The sequence below is a fragment of the Orycteropus afer genome, unplaced genomic scaffold (genome assembly GCF_000298275.1).
Source record: "Orycteropus afer afer isolate SDZICR_OR568_19922 unplaced genomic scaffold, OryAfe1.0 scaffold00044, whole genome shotgun sequence".
Lineage (NCBI taxonomy): Eukaryota > Metazoa > Chordata > Mammalia > Tubulidentata > Orycteropodidae > Orycteropus > Orycteropus afer.
In genome coordinates, this window is record NW_006921631.1 from 5363133 (window position 1) to 5380794 (window position 17662).

Consider the following 17662-nt stretch of genomic DNA (forward strand, 5'->3'; position numbering starts at 1 on the left):
AAAGAGGGGGAGGCCTTCAACGAGATGGATTGACACGGTGGCTGCAATGATGGGCTCAAGTATAGCAGGGATTGTGGAGCTGGCGCGGGATCGGGCAGTGTTTCTTTCTGCTGTGCATGGGGTCGCTATGAGTCGGAAACAACTCGATGGCATTTAACAACAACAACATGAGTTGGAATCAACTTGATGGCAGTAGGTTTCGTTTTGGTTTTGGTGTATAGACATCTGCTAAGCATTTCTTTCCACACCAGATCAGTCACATGTACACTGAAACTATTCTGATAGACAGCATCCTCTATTACAGCAATATCTTAGCAGCTAGAGTCCATGTGTGTCACCACCCCTCTCACTTGGATGCTTTACAGGTTTGAAAGGGCATGAGCCTACAGCACACTCACTGTGTTTGGCCCTTGAGTAGATTCCTAGGCTTCACCTTAATTACCAGTGAGCTAACAAGCCTCCAAGGCATAGCTGACCCTGCAGCAACAGCCACACAAGTTTCCCATTTTGTCAGTCACTGTACCTCATGCCTAGCTGACGATTCACTCTTTGTCCTTGTTTAATGACTCATCCCATCACAACTGTTAACACCCATTATTTTTCTTACTACTTTCCTTTTTCTTTACCATCTATTTAAATCACAAGTCTCTTTTCATCAGCCCTTATAATATTTCCATTGTCCTTGCACTTCCTGGACATGATTCGTTTAATAACATTTAATGCCTCTCAAAACCACCCAGGAGCCCAGCAAACATGCAGCAGTAACAAATAAACAGATGCCTGTGACCACGCAAGAGCACTAATGCCATCTATTGGCAGGGGGCCGAGCCAACAGGCTTCAGCTCTGAAGTGTGATTTCACTGGCATCACCAAGAATTCTTAAGTTCAGGAGGCTCTGTGATTTCTTAATCCTCCTCCCTATACCATGTGGGGCTTTTCTCCTACAACCATGTTAGTCAGAAATCTAACGTGGGAGGGAGGGACTGTTGCAAAGTTACTTACCACGTCATGGCCAGAGACTGCAAAATGCAGAATATGAGGGCAAGTCCTTTATTATGCCACTGAAAGAAAAAATGGTATCATTACATAAAAATATGTGGCAAGAGACAGAAACAAAAAAGGTGGGGAAAAATTTAAATACACACTTACCCAAAAGGCAGAACACAGGGTAAGTACCAAACACAACTAGAGAGAGAAATGGAAATTTAATATCATGACAACATGGCAAGAAACAAACAACTCTTCAACTCCCACAGCAACCAGCTGCCTTCTTTCATTTCAAAGCATTTAATGCAACTGAGCATCCATGTTCAACAGTGGAATTAACATCTCAATGAAATCACACTAGTCAAGAAGGAATAGTTATCAATTAGAAAAAGTCCTTTCCTACTTTCAAGTTCACCTGGAATATCTGCCCAGCAAATAAAGTCATATGTCTAACCCATACATCTTTTTCATTCAAACATACATTGATACCCACTTAGCATAAACCTCTCCTGTCAAACACTAGTAAATTCTTGAGTAGACAGGGCATGTTGAGGACAAAGGTTAACATAAGATGTCATTCTCAGTCAGTGGGTCAGAGTGATTTTTCTTTTACATGTCATGTAACACTTTCCCCTAGGTCCTTTGTTAGAAAATCCTTTCTCTAGAGCCTTGTCCAGACGATCTACATCCTGGGATGGCCAAGAAATACTGGTGTTTGAGCCATTATCCCCTACCTTCCATGCCATCCTCTTATCATAGCCACTACTCAACAAACATGTCCTAAATATTTCCCGTGTCCACCACTGTGCCCAATGTTTTTAAAGGACCTAAAATGGTCACAGCATCAAAGAACTTAACTATGTGAACAAATGAAACTAGTAAGAGTTATCAAGTTCCAAATGTTGGAAAATTGATCACTATAATAGGAATCCAAAGATCATTAAAGTCTATTGTAATGGTCCAAAGAAGGTTAGTGGACAGGAAAGTACAAGGCTGAAGGCAATGATGTCCAAGCAAGGAACAGGCATGATGGACCATGTGAAGATAAGACAAACTTCTAGAAGACTGAGGGAAAGTGAATAAATATAATCCCAAAAGCAGATTAAAATGAGGGAAAAAGTATATCCTAGAAGACAGGATCCAGAGAATGAACCCTGTGCTTCTGAGTTAATCCCTGTAAGCTCTGTCTATATGGCTTCAATCACCACCAGCTCTCACTCCCAGCTCTCTTACTACCTTATCCTTATCAGTTACCTTCTCAGCTAACTGACAAATGCCCCCTGGAGGTACAGAACTGAACTGCAATACTTGGCACTAGCTGAAACAAAGGAGAAAATTATTAAACAAAGGAGAATGTTTCCTTCTTTCACAGTGGTTACAGAAAATTAGGTAATAAGTCAAGATGAAAAGAAAAAGGGAAGAGATCCTTAGTTTTGAAAGGAAAGAAAATTCCAAATAACAGAAATAAAACCTTCCATTCTGGAAGTCCAGCTAAAAGGCAGCCCTTACCAGCATCATGATTGTTGCTATCAAACGCGTAGGCTCAAACATTCGCTTTAGCTGTTTCATTGGTCCCATGAGGAAGATGGTGCTGAGAAACAAACACACACAAGCCATTCAGACCAGACTAGATGCACAATTAGGCACTGTCTCCCATCATCTCCCCAAGATCACCTGTGGCAATAACAGCAGCAAAAGAAGCTAACATTTGATAAGCTCTTACTCTGTGCCAGCATTGTGTTTAAGGGTCTTTTATACATTGATTGCGTTCCTTTACCCCACCAGCAACCTAATACTTAGGCAATACTCACTGCCATCGAGTCAAATCCAACTCACAGCGACCCCTCCTTGGGTTTCCAAAGCGGTATTTCTACGAAGTAGATTGCACAGTCTTCCTTTCGAGAAGTGGCTGGTGGGTTTGAACCGCCAGCCTTCTGGTTAGCAGTCAAATGCCTTAGGCACTATGACACCAGAGCTCCCAATGCTTAGGCAATAGGAATAATTATTATGTTTATTTTACAGATGAGGAAACTGAAGCCCACAGAGGTTAGTTACTTATCCACGGCCACCCAACAACTAAATGGTACAGCTGGGCTGTAAATGTATGTCAGCCATACTCGGAACCACTAGGTTACACTACCACTCTCTGAGAGGTTCTACTTTGCCTCCTTGACAAGGAAACAAACTAACAAGCCAGAAGAGGGCTCAAGTAATTAAAAAAAGGAAAGACACCTTACAGGCTTAGGCTATTTCTGTTAAAAAATACAGCATTTCATTTTCTTTCAAGAATAATTCTAATGTTAGTAATTATAGTATTATTTACAGAAATTTTGTTAAATGCCAGGTATCAGGTACATTAATTACCTCATTTCATCCCCTCAACAACCCTGTGAGTTAGGTATTACTATATCTATTTTGTTGTTGTTGTTGTTGTTGTTGTTATGTGCCGTCGAGTCGAAAATAATGCTTGGAAAAGTTAATTTACTTATCCAAGATCACATAATTAGGAACCCAAAGAGCTGGCATTCAAACCCATACTGATTTGATTCTAAAGCTCTGAAACACATCACCAGAGTGCCTTCCATTGTTATTGAGAGTTGAGAGATGGCTAGTGAAAGGGACTGACCACAAATGAAGCAGACCCTCACAGCTAACACAGCCAGTGCCAGAGCCAGCTTTGCATCATGATTCCTGAGCTCTAAGGAGTATGTCCCATGTGGCGTCACTCCAGTGGTAGCTGTTAGAATCCAACAAGTAGATGATGGCACAACTGAGTGTTTGATTAAAATGAAAATTTTAAAAATAAGTCTGTCCCTCTTTGCAGTGCCATTCAGTGCTATTCAAGTGCTATTCAATTTGAATTCAAGGCTACACTATTCCCTCAAAAGGAGTTCTGGTGGCATAGTGCCTAAGGGATCTGACTGCTAACCAGAAGGCTGGCGGTTCAAACCCACCAGCCACTCTGTGGAAGGAAGACTGGGCAGTCTACTTCCACGTAGATTTACCGCCTCGAAAACCCAAAGGGAGTCACTATGAGTCAGAATCAACTTGATGGCAGTGGGTTTGTTTTTGGTTTGGTTTAATAGCTCAAATGTCTGAGCTCAGTGCACTCATTAGCCTACTTGAAGAGGAAACAATAGCCAAGGCTGGTCTTAAAATTAAACTCAGCATGTACACAAAAACATAACAGATTATAGATAAAGCTCAAACTCCTCGACACACCCTGGAAATAACAATTTGCTCCCTTTATTACTTCCCTAGGCAGTGTTGGGAAGAGTCAGTCCCATTAGGGTTTGCTAAATAGTTATTTTGGACTAACAAACACACCCATATATATTATGCTCAGTCTGGACTCTACATTATAACCTACATTGTCTGCCCAAAACAAAACCTCCGAAAGTAAGTATTTGCCAGAACTTCAGAGATCAGAGATCTCTGAGCCCCGCATTATACTGTCCTAAAGCATTATTAATAAATGAAGCTTTAAGAAGATGGCTGAAGTCATGCACTCAACCATCAGTTTAACATTTCCCGTCAGAAACAGAGCTCAGTTTGGGGAGAAGACACAAGCACTGTCCTGTTCTTGTCAAGTGGCTTATAGACATGTAACACATCTGTGTAATAAAATGCTACTGAGCTGTCACATAAATATACACAGGATACAAAAAACCCCAAAGGAAGAGGTCTTCGATCCTGGAGGGAGGGTGGTAATCGGGAAAAGCTTCACAGAAGAGGTGACATCTGAGCAAGGTCTTAATGCTTGACAAATGAGTAAGCATCTATCCAAAAGGGGGAGGTGCTGTGGTGCAGTGAATCACTTGGTATGGCTCTTCTAGCTATGGTCTTTGTGACTCCCACAAGATAACTGGATGGAACTGTGCAAAGGTAAGGTGCTTGTGGCCCACCAAGGGGATTAGATAGCTTGTGAGTAATGTAAATAAGGCACATGGAACGCTGGTAGGGATGGGACCATGCAAATAGGGTGTATGGAACTCTAAAAAGTGGGGATTGGTTAGTTTTGTCATTCTGCTAGACTTAAAATAAGCCCTCCTAGGGCCAACAGGGGGGATCTCACTACCATGAAGAGAGAAGAACTGGAGCAGAGTGGAGTGGAATGTGTCCTTGGACTCGAGATCACTGCGCTGGATCTCTTTGGCAGAGAAACTGATAGGAAGCTGTCAAAGAGACAGTGGCAGCGGCAGTAACAGAAGCAGAACCAAAAGACCAGCACTAGCCGGAGCAGTCAGCTTGCTAGCCCACAGCACAAGCAAGCTGAGTACCTTTGGACAGGAGGCTTGCTGGCAGAGTGGGGTGTACCTAGGTGTACCTGTCAGCACTGTAAAAAGAGCTTTGCAACACTTGCCCAAGCAGGGCAGAGGCCAGGCCAAGAGGCCAAGGGCCAGAAAGAGGCATGCCTGATAGCACAGCAGAGGGGAGGATGTCCTAACTGATGAAATGTATCCTGAGTGTTCCTGAATCTGAACTGTAACCTGTTACTTCCCTAGCTTAACCCCACAATCTTGAGTATTGTCTGTGAGTTCTGTGAGGCCACTGATAAATTATCAAACCCAACAGAGAAACAGGGAGTGCTATGAGAGGGTTGTTGTCAGAATTGGTAAAATGGTTGGAGGATGGTAGCATGTCTGGCTTCAAAGGAATAAGCCTGGGCTGATAACAGTAATTCTCTCTGACCCTTGTAAAGTTAGAGGAAGTCAGAGGAGGATGCTGCGCCCATGCCTTTTTTGCAGATATGGTGGGGCAGCATTCTGGGCAGACAAAGACATGTGGGCAAATGTGAGAAGTTCAGCCTAGCTGGGGAGCAGGACTGGGGTGAAGCATGATTCCAAAATGTCTTTCATGAGTACTGAAGAGTTTGAACTTCACCTGTAGAGAAGGAACAGGGAGCCACTAAAAGGGGTTAATTAAATCCACTGCTTTTAAGTTGATTCAAAATCATAGCAACCCTACATGACTCCTGTAGTAACCCTTTAGGACTCCATTGCAGTCGATTCCAACCCATAGTGACTTTACAGGACAGAGGAGAACTTCCCCATAGGGTTTCCAAGGCTGTAATCTTTATGAAAGCAGACTGCCTCATCTTCCTACCATGGAGCAGTTCAAACTGCCAACCTTTCAGTTAGCAGCCAAGCACTTTAACCACTATGCCAGCAGGGGTCCTAAAGGAGGATAAGAAGGGCTATAAATGAGTCTCTCCACATGTCTGTGTTAAATGAACTAGAGGAGGACAGCAATAAAGGAGGCAGAGAAACCTTAGAGTAGTTCAGATGAGAGGTGACACCACAGCTGAGACCCAGCTCAGATATCACCCTCTCTAGGAAGCCCTCCCTGACTCCCCGGATCAGGCCAGATGCCCCTTCCTGAGCACATCTTCCCATATTATATTCTATTATCATATATATTTGTCTGCCTTGCAGACCGGTGAACTCTACTGCAGCAGGGAACAAATCTTACTTGGCCTTATTTTCTCAAGGACCACAGCAGGGTGTGATAAATGCTTTTCCACTGAGTGTGAGTTGATTTTTATCATGGGCACAAAGGAGGAGGAGCCAGGTAAGAGAAGTCAACAAGCCATGGTGAATAATCAGGCGAATGGGGGCAGCTTGGACTTCTGGGACTCTGAAGCCATTCACTGAGATACATGGGATGGAAAGATAATTAAGTTCTGTTTTCTGCAGAGCATTCAGACTGGAGAGGCAGGGTTAGAGCCGTCAGCACACAGGTGGAGCTGAAGCCACAAATGAGCTGGACCTGGGATGTCCATGTGCATGAAGCAGGTGGAATGGGCCACCCACATCCAAAAGCATTCCATCAGATGCCCTGCCCTCCCCAACTGATACTGGAGCCCAGGATGGTCTCAGACTAATTAGTAACAAGTTTCACCTGCAGCCATAGCCTGGTGAGCCCTTATGAAATAATCAAATCAGTCTCTGGCAGCAGTAAGATTACAGCAAAACAGAGGATTGTGTTGTAAACCCCAGAGAAGTCTTTCAACCTCTCTGTACTTGAGTTTCCTCATGTGTGAAATCACAATAGTAACATACTTCCTGCTTTCTCCCAAAGATACTTTTCAAAGATAAACTCAGAAAGAAAAAAAAAAACTGCCACTGAGTCGATTCTGACTCATAGCAAACCCCACTAGGTTTCCCAGGAGGTAAACCTTTACAGAAGTAGATTGCCCCATCTTCCTTCCGCAGAGTGGCTGGTGGGTTTGAACCGTCAACCTTCTGGTTAGCAGTCAAATGCCTTAGGCACTGTGCCACCAGAGTTCCTTAAAGATAAACTAAGATATAAACATATTTTTGAAAATGATAGGATATGAATGTGATGTATTTTAACCACCTCTTTTCTCTCCAAATCCTTAAAAGTGCTAGATCACCTTCTTTCACCTCCCTCAATCACAAGCCACATCCATTTTCCCATCTAATGAATGGCTCTAGTGGGAGTGGAAAACTGTTACCTTCCAAGTGATGCGATGTTACCAAAGGTATAAAACACTATGAAGAGGACTAGTCCCTTCCTCGGCACCCACAGCAGAAGAGTACCCTGGAAGTTAAAGCACAGGAAGTTTGCATGTGAGCAGCTTTCACACCACAGCCACGAATGAGGAGCTCATGAAGGAAATCCTGAGGAACCTCCACTTCCCTCCCTTTATCTCCCCCCATCTTCCTCTTCTCTTATCCATGCATCTTAGTGAACAGCCAAGATAAAAACAGGTGGATGAAAGGCAGAGGATATACTGATGAAGGTAGGGAGAAAAATAAAAAAGGGAACGATATATTACCAGCAGTGAACAGAGAATTCCTGCAGCAAAACATGCAATGAAGCCTTTTATCCTGGTACCCCAGCTTAATGAGGATGTCTCAACAACCTGAAATTTAAAATAAAAAAACTGGTTACATGTGTATATGCATATTTAATTACCAAAAACAAAGAAGCCCTAATGGAATTTAGAAGCAGTATATGACTTCGTACTAAGGCAGGCAAGGAACACAGAATCCTACACACCCAGAGCTACAAGAGCTCTCACAGGTCATAGAATACAGGTCCTTACCCATACAAATCTCCTCTCAGGCAGCTAATGAGTCACCTCACCTCTGGTTGAACATTCTGAATGTGGAAACTCCCAGCCACAAGCACAACCCACTTCACGAAAGGAAGACAAGAAAGTAGAGCCTAGAGTAGCCCAAAGCCCCCTGCAGCCCAGGCAAGAGGAGGAAACTCAGGAGCACCACTCAGGCAACTGGATCCACTGGTCAGTCATCCACTGCTGCATGAACCAGCCAAGCCCAGCAGCAGCAGTTCCTGTCGGCGCTTCTGGGACCTTGGAGGACTAAGCCTTGCATCCTTAACAGGACTTTCATCTGCATCACTCATTCTTGGGGCAGATGTCGTACTTACAGGGTGCTGGCATCCACCCAGTCACCCAAGTGTGAAACAAATCCTATTTAATTAATTATTACTCTGTTCTTCTGATTCTCTGTCATCATGATTAATCCCTCCCCAAGGCAAAATTCAGGGGAGGCAATAATGTGGGAAAAAAAAAAAAACTAGTCTAGAACCTGTGGATTATCTCCCAGTGATGTTCTCCTATATCAAAGATGACAATCAAATGCCTGTTCCAGAGATTTTCTGTCCACTTGACGCAAAGTGGGCACAGATGCTCTCAGCTGGAAAAAGGCAGCTGTGACTAAAGGGAAAAGGCCTGTGTCCTGCCCAGCGAAGGCAGGGCAGCCAGGCCCAGTGTACCTAGTGATGCAGGATTCACCTTGAGTGGCCTTCATGATCTCCTTTTTTGCAAAATGAAGAAAGCTGCCAATCACATTTCCATGCAGCTGAAGGGGTATGGTAAGTAGTAGCAGAGGCTGTAAGAATCAACAGACAGGCAATTCCCTCAGCCTTGACTGTCATCAGCTCAGGGACCTGTTTTTAGCTGTCTCCAAACTTCCTGTCAAACCAGAAGCTGGAAGAGAAGGACCAGAGGCTCCCCTAGGTGTGGCGGGCATTGCTACAGTATGGCTTAGTTTCCACTCAGAAGGAAGGTATTTAGGTCAGGTTGCCAATGGGGTTCACTTCCTATGCCCCATGTATTCACACTTATTGTAAGTGGGCTTGTGACACTGGAACACATACTCACAGCACTTCCAGAAACATGTGTCTGGCACTGAAAGGCACATTCAGAGAGGGTAACATGCAATGGTGAGCAGGATGCGAGGACCTGACAGACGGAGCACCTGGTTCCATGCTAAGCAAAACCTCTCTTCCTTAAGGAGTCTGGTTTCCTAAACTGCCTCAGCCTGGCCCTCCAAACTGAGCCACGTGATGCTCTGTTGTCAGGTTTTATTGGCGTCCCAGACAATCAGGTTAGACTACATCTGACTAACCTTAGACCTCCCACCAAGTAAAGAATAAAACCAAAATCTACTACTCTTTCTACTCATGGAAGAACCAAAGAACTTCCCTTGCCAATGGGGTAAAAGGAACTGAGCTGCATGTAGGGATAAAAGTGTGGTAGTGGAAATGGACTGGATCACGACTTAGAATCTATAAAACTCCAAAAAACTTCCTGCCCTCAACTCGGATCCAACTCATAGTGACCCCTCCTTGGGTTTCCGAGGCGGTATCTCTACGGAAGTAGACTGCCCAACCTTCCTTCTGAGGAGTGGCTGATAGGTTTTAATCACCAGCCTTCTGGTTAGCAGTTAAATGCCTTAGGCCTACATCACCAGAGCTCCCCAGGGACATTCAAAATGATTCAATCTTTCTCTTTTTTTAAAAAAAAGGAGAATAAACTATAAAGTTAAATATCAAAATTTGAATTGTCCTTGGCACTTAAAGGCTAAATTAAATAGTCAACAGGGCAGTGCCATTCCAGCCCTCATAAAAGTCAAAATAACTGGCAATAGGAAGCAGTTCCAGCAAAAACTTTTTTTTCTGGGCTCTACCTACAGAAAGGTAAGTGACACTTTGGTCCCACAAGTCTCTCAAGTGTTAACCTGTTTTTGTCAAAAGGGGAAGAGGGTTACTTTTCACCTCTGAGTTCTCCACTGCACGTAGTGTTAAGTTCTTTTACACGGACTTGGTCGCAGGCAGGAGGAAGCTGTTGCCCCGCTTCTCCTAAATGGACTCATGGAGAGCAAAACACTTCTTTTTGCCATTTTTTCAAAACAAACTCAGTTGATATAAAATGTCCCTCTAAATTTCTGGTTGCTGGAAACTCTGCTAGTGCACTTTTTGGAAATTAGAGTAAGTAAAATAGTACCTGGGTAGTCTGGCTGGCTGATTGGCAGTTATGCACAAAAGTCCCTTTGACTCCAGGATATGAAGAGAAGAGAAACCCTTGCCAAAAAAAGAAGTAAAGAGCTAAGAATTGTTCAAGGAAACAGGTTGGTAACTGGAAGGTGAGAAAGGCAGGCTGCTTTACTCCTGTGCTTTAAAATCAAGCATCATTCATACCTTCCTCATCCCTGTTGTTGTTGTTGTTATGTGCTGTCGCGTCGGACTCGACTCACAGCGACCCCTTCTTGGGTTTCCGAGGCAGTATCACTAGCATCCTTTATAAAAAACGCAACACCTATACTTTCAGAAAGAAGTCCACTGAAGATCTACCGTGTACTTTTGAAGATAAGGTATCAATTAGAAACTCATCATGAGGCTATTTATGATCAGGCACTGACATGCAGTTTTCATAATGATCTAATTTCATATGTCGGAGAAACAGAACTATTCACATTTTATTCTTTACATTAAAAGAATTTTTAAAAATTTAATTAAAAGCCACTGCCTTCTGGTGACCTCTGACAGCTTATATAATTGAATGCGAAGATTCTTAAAGGCCACTTAGTCTGGTGATGCAGTGCCTAAGGCATTTGTGTACTAGCCAGAGGGTAGCCAGTTCAAACCCATTAGCTGCTCTGGGGAAGGAAGATGGGACAACCTACTTCTGTAAAGATTTACCACTTTGGAAACCCAAGGGGGTCGCTATGAGTCAGAATCGACTCAATGGCAGTAGGTTTGCATTTTGGTAAACTTGCTACCCAAAACAGCAACTCTCCACTAAATCCTCCAGCCTTGCCAATCTCAAAACCATGGACAATGTGAGAAAATCAAGTCAGTACAAACATTTTAAAGCAGGCCTTGACCTAACACATAAAAAGGAAGCCAGAAACAACTCTGACAACGAATTCATCCTACTCTAAAATGTTTCCCCGAAGTTCAAGATTTTGGACAGGTCATACAATGACGCACACAAGCGGGGGAAACAGCAGTATTTTCGAATAACAGAGACCTATGAGTCGGGGCCGACTCGACGGCACACAACAACAACAACAACAACAACTCTTTTTAAACCAGATTTAATACATGACTGAGCTTACAACACTTTAAACTTTAAACACTTAAAGCCCTTCAGTGTGTCCAACACAGGCATTCACTGTTTTATGCAAAAACAACTTAAGCATTTATGTTTTCAATTTGTACTACATGAGTCACTCCTGAGGGTCTGTCCACTGCTTCGTGATTATTTTCTATAGGTACATTTATCTGTAGCACCCTACTCTACCCACAGTAGTCTTCCTACCCCCAAGAGTATCTAAGGAGAAAAACTGTCTCCTTCTTAAGTCTCAACTGCTCATAAAAGCTTGATGACAGGCTATGGTAAACTTTTAGTGAACATGAATGTCAATTCCCTATGTTTTCTTAGGACCCATCCAAAGTTTGACTTGAGTTCATAATAGAAGCCAGAAGTCAAGAATCAAGAACCCATAAAATTACTTCTGAGCCATGAGCAATTAATGAGGACAACAAAGTCAGGAGAACCCACGGTGCTGTTCTGAAATGTCAAAAAAAAAAAAATCAAACCTCACTTCCTATAGCACTCGATTCCTATGCTGTTTTCTTCAAGGTGAAAAGTAAGAGTGTAAGCTTTACAGTTTGAGGATTTCATGGAGGGGATGGAGATACGAATATCATACAAAACAAAATCAAAACTAAAATCAGCAACCCCAAAGCGGATTAAAGAAATATGCTGAGAAAACCAGGAGAGAGGCTGATTAAAGTTGTGAGGGAAGAACTTAGGTTTCCACTTAAAAGAGGCCAATATCATCTCGTTCATCACCCTCATTTTACAGATAGGGAAATTCGAGGCCCACGGAACACAGCAAAAAGTAGAGACAAATATCATTCAGGAAGAAAAACAAAAAACAAACGCTAAGAGCACCCAAAATTATTGTTGTTGTTGTTATGTGGTGCCGGCCGGCATTGTGCGGCGTTGGTGGTATAGTGGTGAGCATAGCTGCCTTCCAAGCAGTTGACCCGGGTTCGATTCCCGGCCAACGCAGTGGGCTGACCCAAAATAGGAAGTAAAAGTATTTCCTATTTTGTGTGGTTCTAGAAACACAGAATTAGGACATCAGTGGGCCAGATTGCAGCTGTATTCAAACCTTTTTGGTAAACAACAGTCGAACAAACTCATAGGCAGCCTCAAGAGATGCGGGCGTCGAGAACAAAATGTGGTGCCTGCCCTCGATGAGTTCAAGATTTCGCGATGCTGATAGTTATACAACAAGGTGATGTGCACAAGATCTGGTGGGGAGTGTCAGACCCACCACGTAAACTGGGCAGTAACCCAGCGCGTAGCACAGCGGGGTAGGCAGCAAGCTCGGAAACCAGCGGTACGACCACAGGCTCCCTGCCTCGGCGACCTACCCGCAAAGGCTCCCTCTGCCAGGCTTTCGGAGCCTTCCTGCCCCTAAAGCCCTTGCCCTAGTCTGCATTGATTGGGCCGCCCGCCTTCCCACTCGCCCAGATTTCGGAGGTTTCTTCTCCAGCGACGAGTACTCTTTGTGGACGGGTGAGGGTGTTGTAAGGGGTAGAGCAGGGAAGACTGAAAAGGCGCAGCACTAAAGAGTAAACAGATGCCAACTGCCCAGTGCAAAGTACTCGGCCCCTGCACCGGTGGCGGCGGGCTGGGGGCCCTCGCCGGGTCCTGCAGGGTAGGACAAAAAGGAAACAGCTGTTTGCTATGAAATCCTGCAAGTCCCGCTCGGCGTCCTGCTTGGCTTCCTACCCGCCATCAACAGGCGCAGGTGAAGCTGAGTGCAGGGGTCGGGAGTCCCCCGAGCCATGCGACCAGAGCCCTCCGAGGGTCCCTCCGACCCCAGGGCGGGGAACCGCGCAGAAACCGGGGGCGGAGCGCCCCGGATGGACGCACTCACCTCGGAAAGGCCGCCCCGGTCCTCGGCGTCCTGCCCGCTCAGCACCTTCTTCAGCTTGTCCATCCCGGGCCTGGTCCTCCAACTCCTACCCCTCGTCCGCCACCTGTGGCGCTAGTTAAATCGACTGCTCTTCCGGGTGCTCGGCACCCTGTGCTCCGCAGCGCCCCGCCCCCAGCCGCGGCGCGCTCCGCCCAGGTATCTGCCCACCTGGGCCGAGGCCGAAGCCCGGCATGCTCTGCGCGCCCCCGCCTGCTTTCACATCGTCCGTTTTTATAGACTTAGATTGGGCGAGGGAGGGCAGGCAGGAAGAGTTGGGGTTAAGGTCGACCATATATGGCCAAACACCAAGTTTGCGTCCGGCACCGCCTCCCAAACCCGAACCGGCCGCCCTGCAGGATCCTCACTAATTCCGTCAACTAATGCTGGGCACCCACCACGCGCCAGGCGCTGGAGAAACAAAGACCAGTGCCGCCCTACCCCCACTCCAATGGGGGTGAATGCAGGCTTGAGAACAAATGCTGTGCTTAATCCATATTGTGATTGTAGTTAAACTGGAAACACTTTTTTTAAAAATCACTTAATACTAGAGTAAATTTAATCTGTAACAAAACTCAGTGGAAACATTTAAAACACACACACTACTGTAATTCCAATTGGGAAATGTGTGGAGAGGTATGATTTAAGCAACATCTGAAGGAATAGGTAAAACTTGAGTGAAGCTATGGGGAAAGGAATAGTAGATTGTTTTGTGTTTGTTGGATTGCTTTATTGACCTCAAACCAGACGCTAGTTTTCAAATGATTGTGCCTTGGAGAATCTATTTGTCCGTGTAAATTCCAGGATGGGGCCAAAGACAAGACTTGGGCTCAAATCTCAAAACTGTTTGCTTGGGATGTCAGAATAACTTCATATCAGAAAACCATCCAGAGAGATGTGCATCCACTGGAGGATCAGTTACAGCCTCTCCTTTTCCCTCCACACTGCTCCCCACACACACATACATACAATTGAGAATGTTTGTGAAAGAGTAGGAATGCTGTGTCTGAATGAAGAGAATTTGAATATTTCCAAAAGTTTGGCCTATTAAAAAATTTTATGAAGCAGCCAGCCAAAGAGATCTGCATAAGACCCTATACAAGTTGGACATGTCCTATGTGACTCCATCTCTATGAAAAATCAAATATGCCTTACTTTATAATTTTAACTTACACTTCTAACTTTGAATAACAAATGCTGTTGCTTTTGCCTGGACGCTTCTTACCCCTATTATACTTGTTCCACTCAGGTAAATTCACACACGTTTTTCAGGACTCCTCAAATATTAATACATAGTAGAAGACTATCCACAATGGCGTTAGGAAGATATGAGGGTTGCAACCTTAGTACCACTCTTAGTAGCTGTGTGGTATTCATTGAGGTTCTGGTGGCTTAGTTTTCTAGGGCTGCCATAACAAAATATCACAAACTAGGTGGCTTGAAAGAGCAGAAATTTATTGTCTTACATAGTTCTTGAGGCGAGAGGCCCAAGTGTGGGTACCAGCCTTGTCAATTCTCTCTCCTAGCTGATGGTGGCTGGCTCCCAGGTATTGCTTGGCTTGTAGATGCATCTTCACAAGGAGTCTTCCCCCATGCTTCTGTGTCTGTACTCCTCTTTTATAAGACATCACTCAGATGGGGTTATGAGGTCATACCCTATTGTGGTATGACCTCATTTAAACCTAATTGACAACATCTTGAAGATCCTATATCCATACAAGGTCATGTTCACAAGTATAGCACTTAGGACTTCAACATCTCTCTCTCTCTCTCTCTTTGTAATTTTATTGTGATTTGGGTGAAAGCTTACAGAGCAAATTCATCTTCCATACAGCAGTTCACACACACTTTGTCTTATAATATTTACTGCAATTTCCCACAATGCAACAACTCCTCTTCCACTTCCTCCCCACAGCCACTTCTTCCATGTGTCCTTCCCTCCCATGCACTCCTCCCCCAGGAGCTGTCTCCCTGTGCATACATAGCCCTTCTATTCTCCCATGATTAATCTCTCCAAGGAGTGTATCTACCTAAGGTAAATGTTCAGCTCATATGCTTGTCTTTTGTTTGGCTGGAAGCCACAGGTGTGAGTTTAATTCCAGACCTGAAGGGCAGCTGGGGGCCTTAGGCTCAGGGGTTCTACCAGGCTCTATCAGACCAGCAAACCTTGTCCTTTTTTTTTTTTTAATGATTATGAGTTTTGTTCCACATTGTTCTCTCTCTCTATCCAGGATCTCCTGCATAAATCCCCCTCTGAGTGGTTGACAGTGGTAGCCAAGCACCACCTAGTTCTTCTGGTCTCACAGTCATATAAGCTGAGGATCGCATGGTGTACCAGTCACTTGGACTAATTGTTTCCATGTGTCTTTGGTTTTCTTCATTCTTCTTTGCTCTGGATGAGGAGAGACCTATCGTTGCATCTAGATAGCCACTTGTCAGCTTTTAAGATCCCAGTTGCTACTAACCAAAGTAAGATGTGGAACAATGTTTTGTGTAGTATGTTATGCCAGTTGAGCTTGATGTCCTTTGCAAGTACGGTCCCGAACCCACAGGTTCAACTACTCACTCCATCTGGGTAGCTGGCTGTGCCCAAGAAGTGACTACAACCTTGTCCCTTGTCAGCTCTACTATATACTTAGAAATTCTTACACAACATAAAAATACACTTGTAGAAACATTGTCTGCCAACCCTATACATGGTCATGGGCACACTCTCCCCTGCATAGACCTAATCATTCAGCCTGTCCACCCATCTATCCACCCATAGATCAATGTTTGCCATCAATGACAACACAGTATTGTAAATGCAAAGGGTTCATCTTTGTTGTCCGTACCTCCCATGCACCTCTCTATGTCTTCTTCTTCCTCAATGCCTCTGTGTTGATCACTCACATTTGGTTCATTGCCCTTCTCTTCACCCAAATCAATACTTGTCTCTACCTATCTAGCAGTATTCCCTCCTCTCCCCTCCCACCCCTGGGAACCAACAAAGTGTCCTTCCATATATAAACCTGTTCTTGACTTTTTACAATAATGGACTAATACAATATTTGTCCTTTTGTGATTGATTTATTTCACTCAGAATAATGCCTTCCAAGTTCATCCACATTATGTGCTGTTTTGCAGATTCTAGGTTATTCTTTAGGGTTGCATAGAATTCCATTGTGTGTATGTACCATAGTTTGGTTATCCATTCTTCTGTTGGTGGGCATGAAGGTTGTTTCCATCTTTTTGCTATTGTAAATAGTGCTGCAATGAACATGGGTGTGCATATGTCTGTTCTTATCCTGGCTTTCACTCCTTTAGAATATATACCCAGTAATAGAATGGCTAGGGAGCTCTGGTAGCATAGTGGCTAAGGCACTTGACTGCTAACCAGAAGGCTGGCGGTTCAAACCCACCAGCCACTCCTCGGAAGGAAGGTTGGGCAATCCTACTTCCGTAGTGATACTGCCTCGGAAACCCAAGGAGGGGTCGCTATGAGTCGGGGCCGACTTGACGGCAAATAACAACAACAACAACAATAGAATGGCTGGGTCAAATGGTATTTCTAATTCTAACTTTTTAAGGAATCACCATACTGCTTTCCACAGTGGTTGTATCATTTTACAGTCCCACCAGCAATGTATGAGAGTCCCAATCTCTCCAAATCCTTACCAGTGTTTGTTATTTTCTGTCTTGTTGAACTTTGCTATTAGTGCTGGGGCTAGATGGTATCTCATTGTTGTTTGGATTTGCATCTCTCTAATGGCTAATGGCCATTCTCAAAGAATTGGCCAGGGAAAACCTTATGAATAGCAAAGAGACCCTGTCTAATACATTACCACACAACTTTATGAATAGTTCAGTTAGGTTAGAAGGCTCTCAAAATAGGACTGGGAAAGAGCTGCATCATCAGAGTAAACCCAGCCTTACTCATATGGATAAGGTAAAGCTTTCGAGACCTCCATTTGCTGATGTGCCACCACTCAAATTGAGGAGAAACAGTTGCAGACATCCATTAATCGTTGGAACATGGAATGTATGAAGGATGAATCTAGGAAAACTGGAAGTTGTCAAAAATGAAATAGAACACATAAAGATGGAAGTAGATTGCCCAACCTTCACTTCTGAGGAGTGGCTGCTGGATTTGAACTGCCAGCCTTCTGCTTAGCAGTGCTTAGCCTTAGGCACTACGCTACCAGAGCTCCTAAGGGGACACTACATGGTTTAAAATCAAGAAGGGAGTGCATCAGGGTTGTATCCTTTCCCCACTCTTATTCAATCTATATGCTGAGCAAATTATCCGAGAAGCTGGACTATATGAAGAAGAACGTGGCATCAGGATTAGAGGAAGAATCATTAACAACCTGAGATACGCAGACAATACAACTTTGCTTGCTGAAAGTGAGGATGACTTGAGGCAC

The 17662-nt window shown here is 44.2% G+C and overlaps 1 protein-coding gene and 1 non-coding gene across 2 annotated transcripts; one reads left to right on the forward strand and one right to left on the reverse strand.

Annotated features, from left to right (window-relative positions):
- Nucleotides 1–998: 998 nt before the first annotated feature.
- SFT2D2 (SFT2 domain containing 2) lies at nt 999–13283 on the reverse strand. The gene is made up of 6 exons (XM_007937721.2): nt 13221–13283; nt 7790–7876; nt 7466–7551; nt 2497–2578; nt 1150–1185; nt 999–1061 (listed from the first exon to the last, which is right to left on the reverse strand). Exons 1-6 carry the CDS (start codon nt 13281–13283, stop codon nt 999–1001), a joined length of 417 nt encoding a protein of 138 aa, XP_007935912.2.
- TRNAG-UCC lies at nt 12272–12343 on the forward strand. Its single transcript has one exon. It is a non-coding gene; the product is annotated as a tRNA-Gly (tRNA).
- Nucleotides 13284–17662: the final 4379 nt, after the last annotated feature.

What these genes read in the sequence shown, in the direction of transcription:
- SFT2D2 (XM_007937721.2), bottom strand. Translation starts at nt 13,283, where the DNA reads ATGGACAAGCTGAAGAAGGTGCTGAGCGGGCAGGACGCCGAGGACCGG. An exon ending in ACCGGGGCGGCCTTTCCGAG is followed by an intron (nt 7,877 to 13,220) that starts GTGAGTGCGTCC and finishes TTTAAATTTCAG; the next exon opens with GTTGTTGAGACATCCTCATT. An exon ending in TAGCAACAATCATGATGCTG is followed by an intron (nt 1,186 to 2,496) that starts GTAAGGGCTGCC and finishes TTCTCTCTCTAG; the next exon opens with TTGTGTTTGGTACTTACCCT.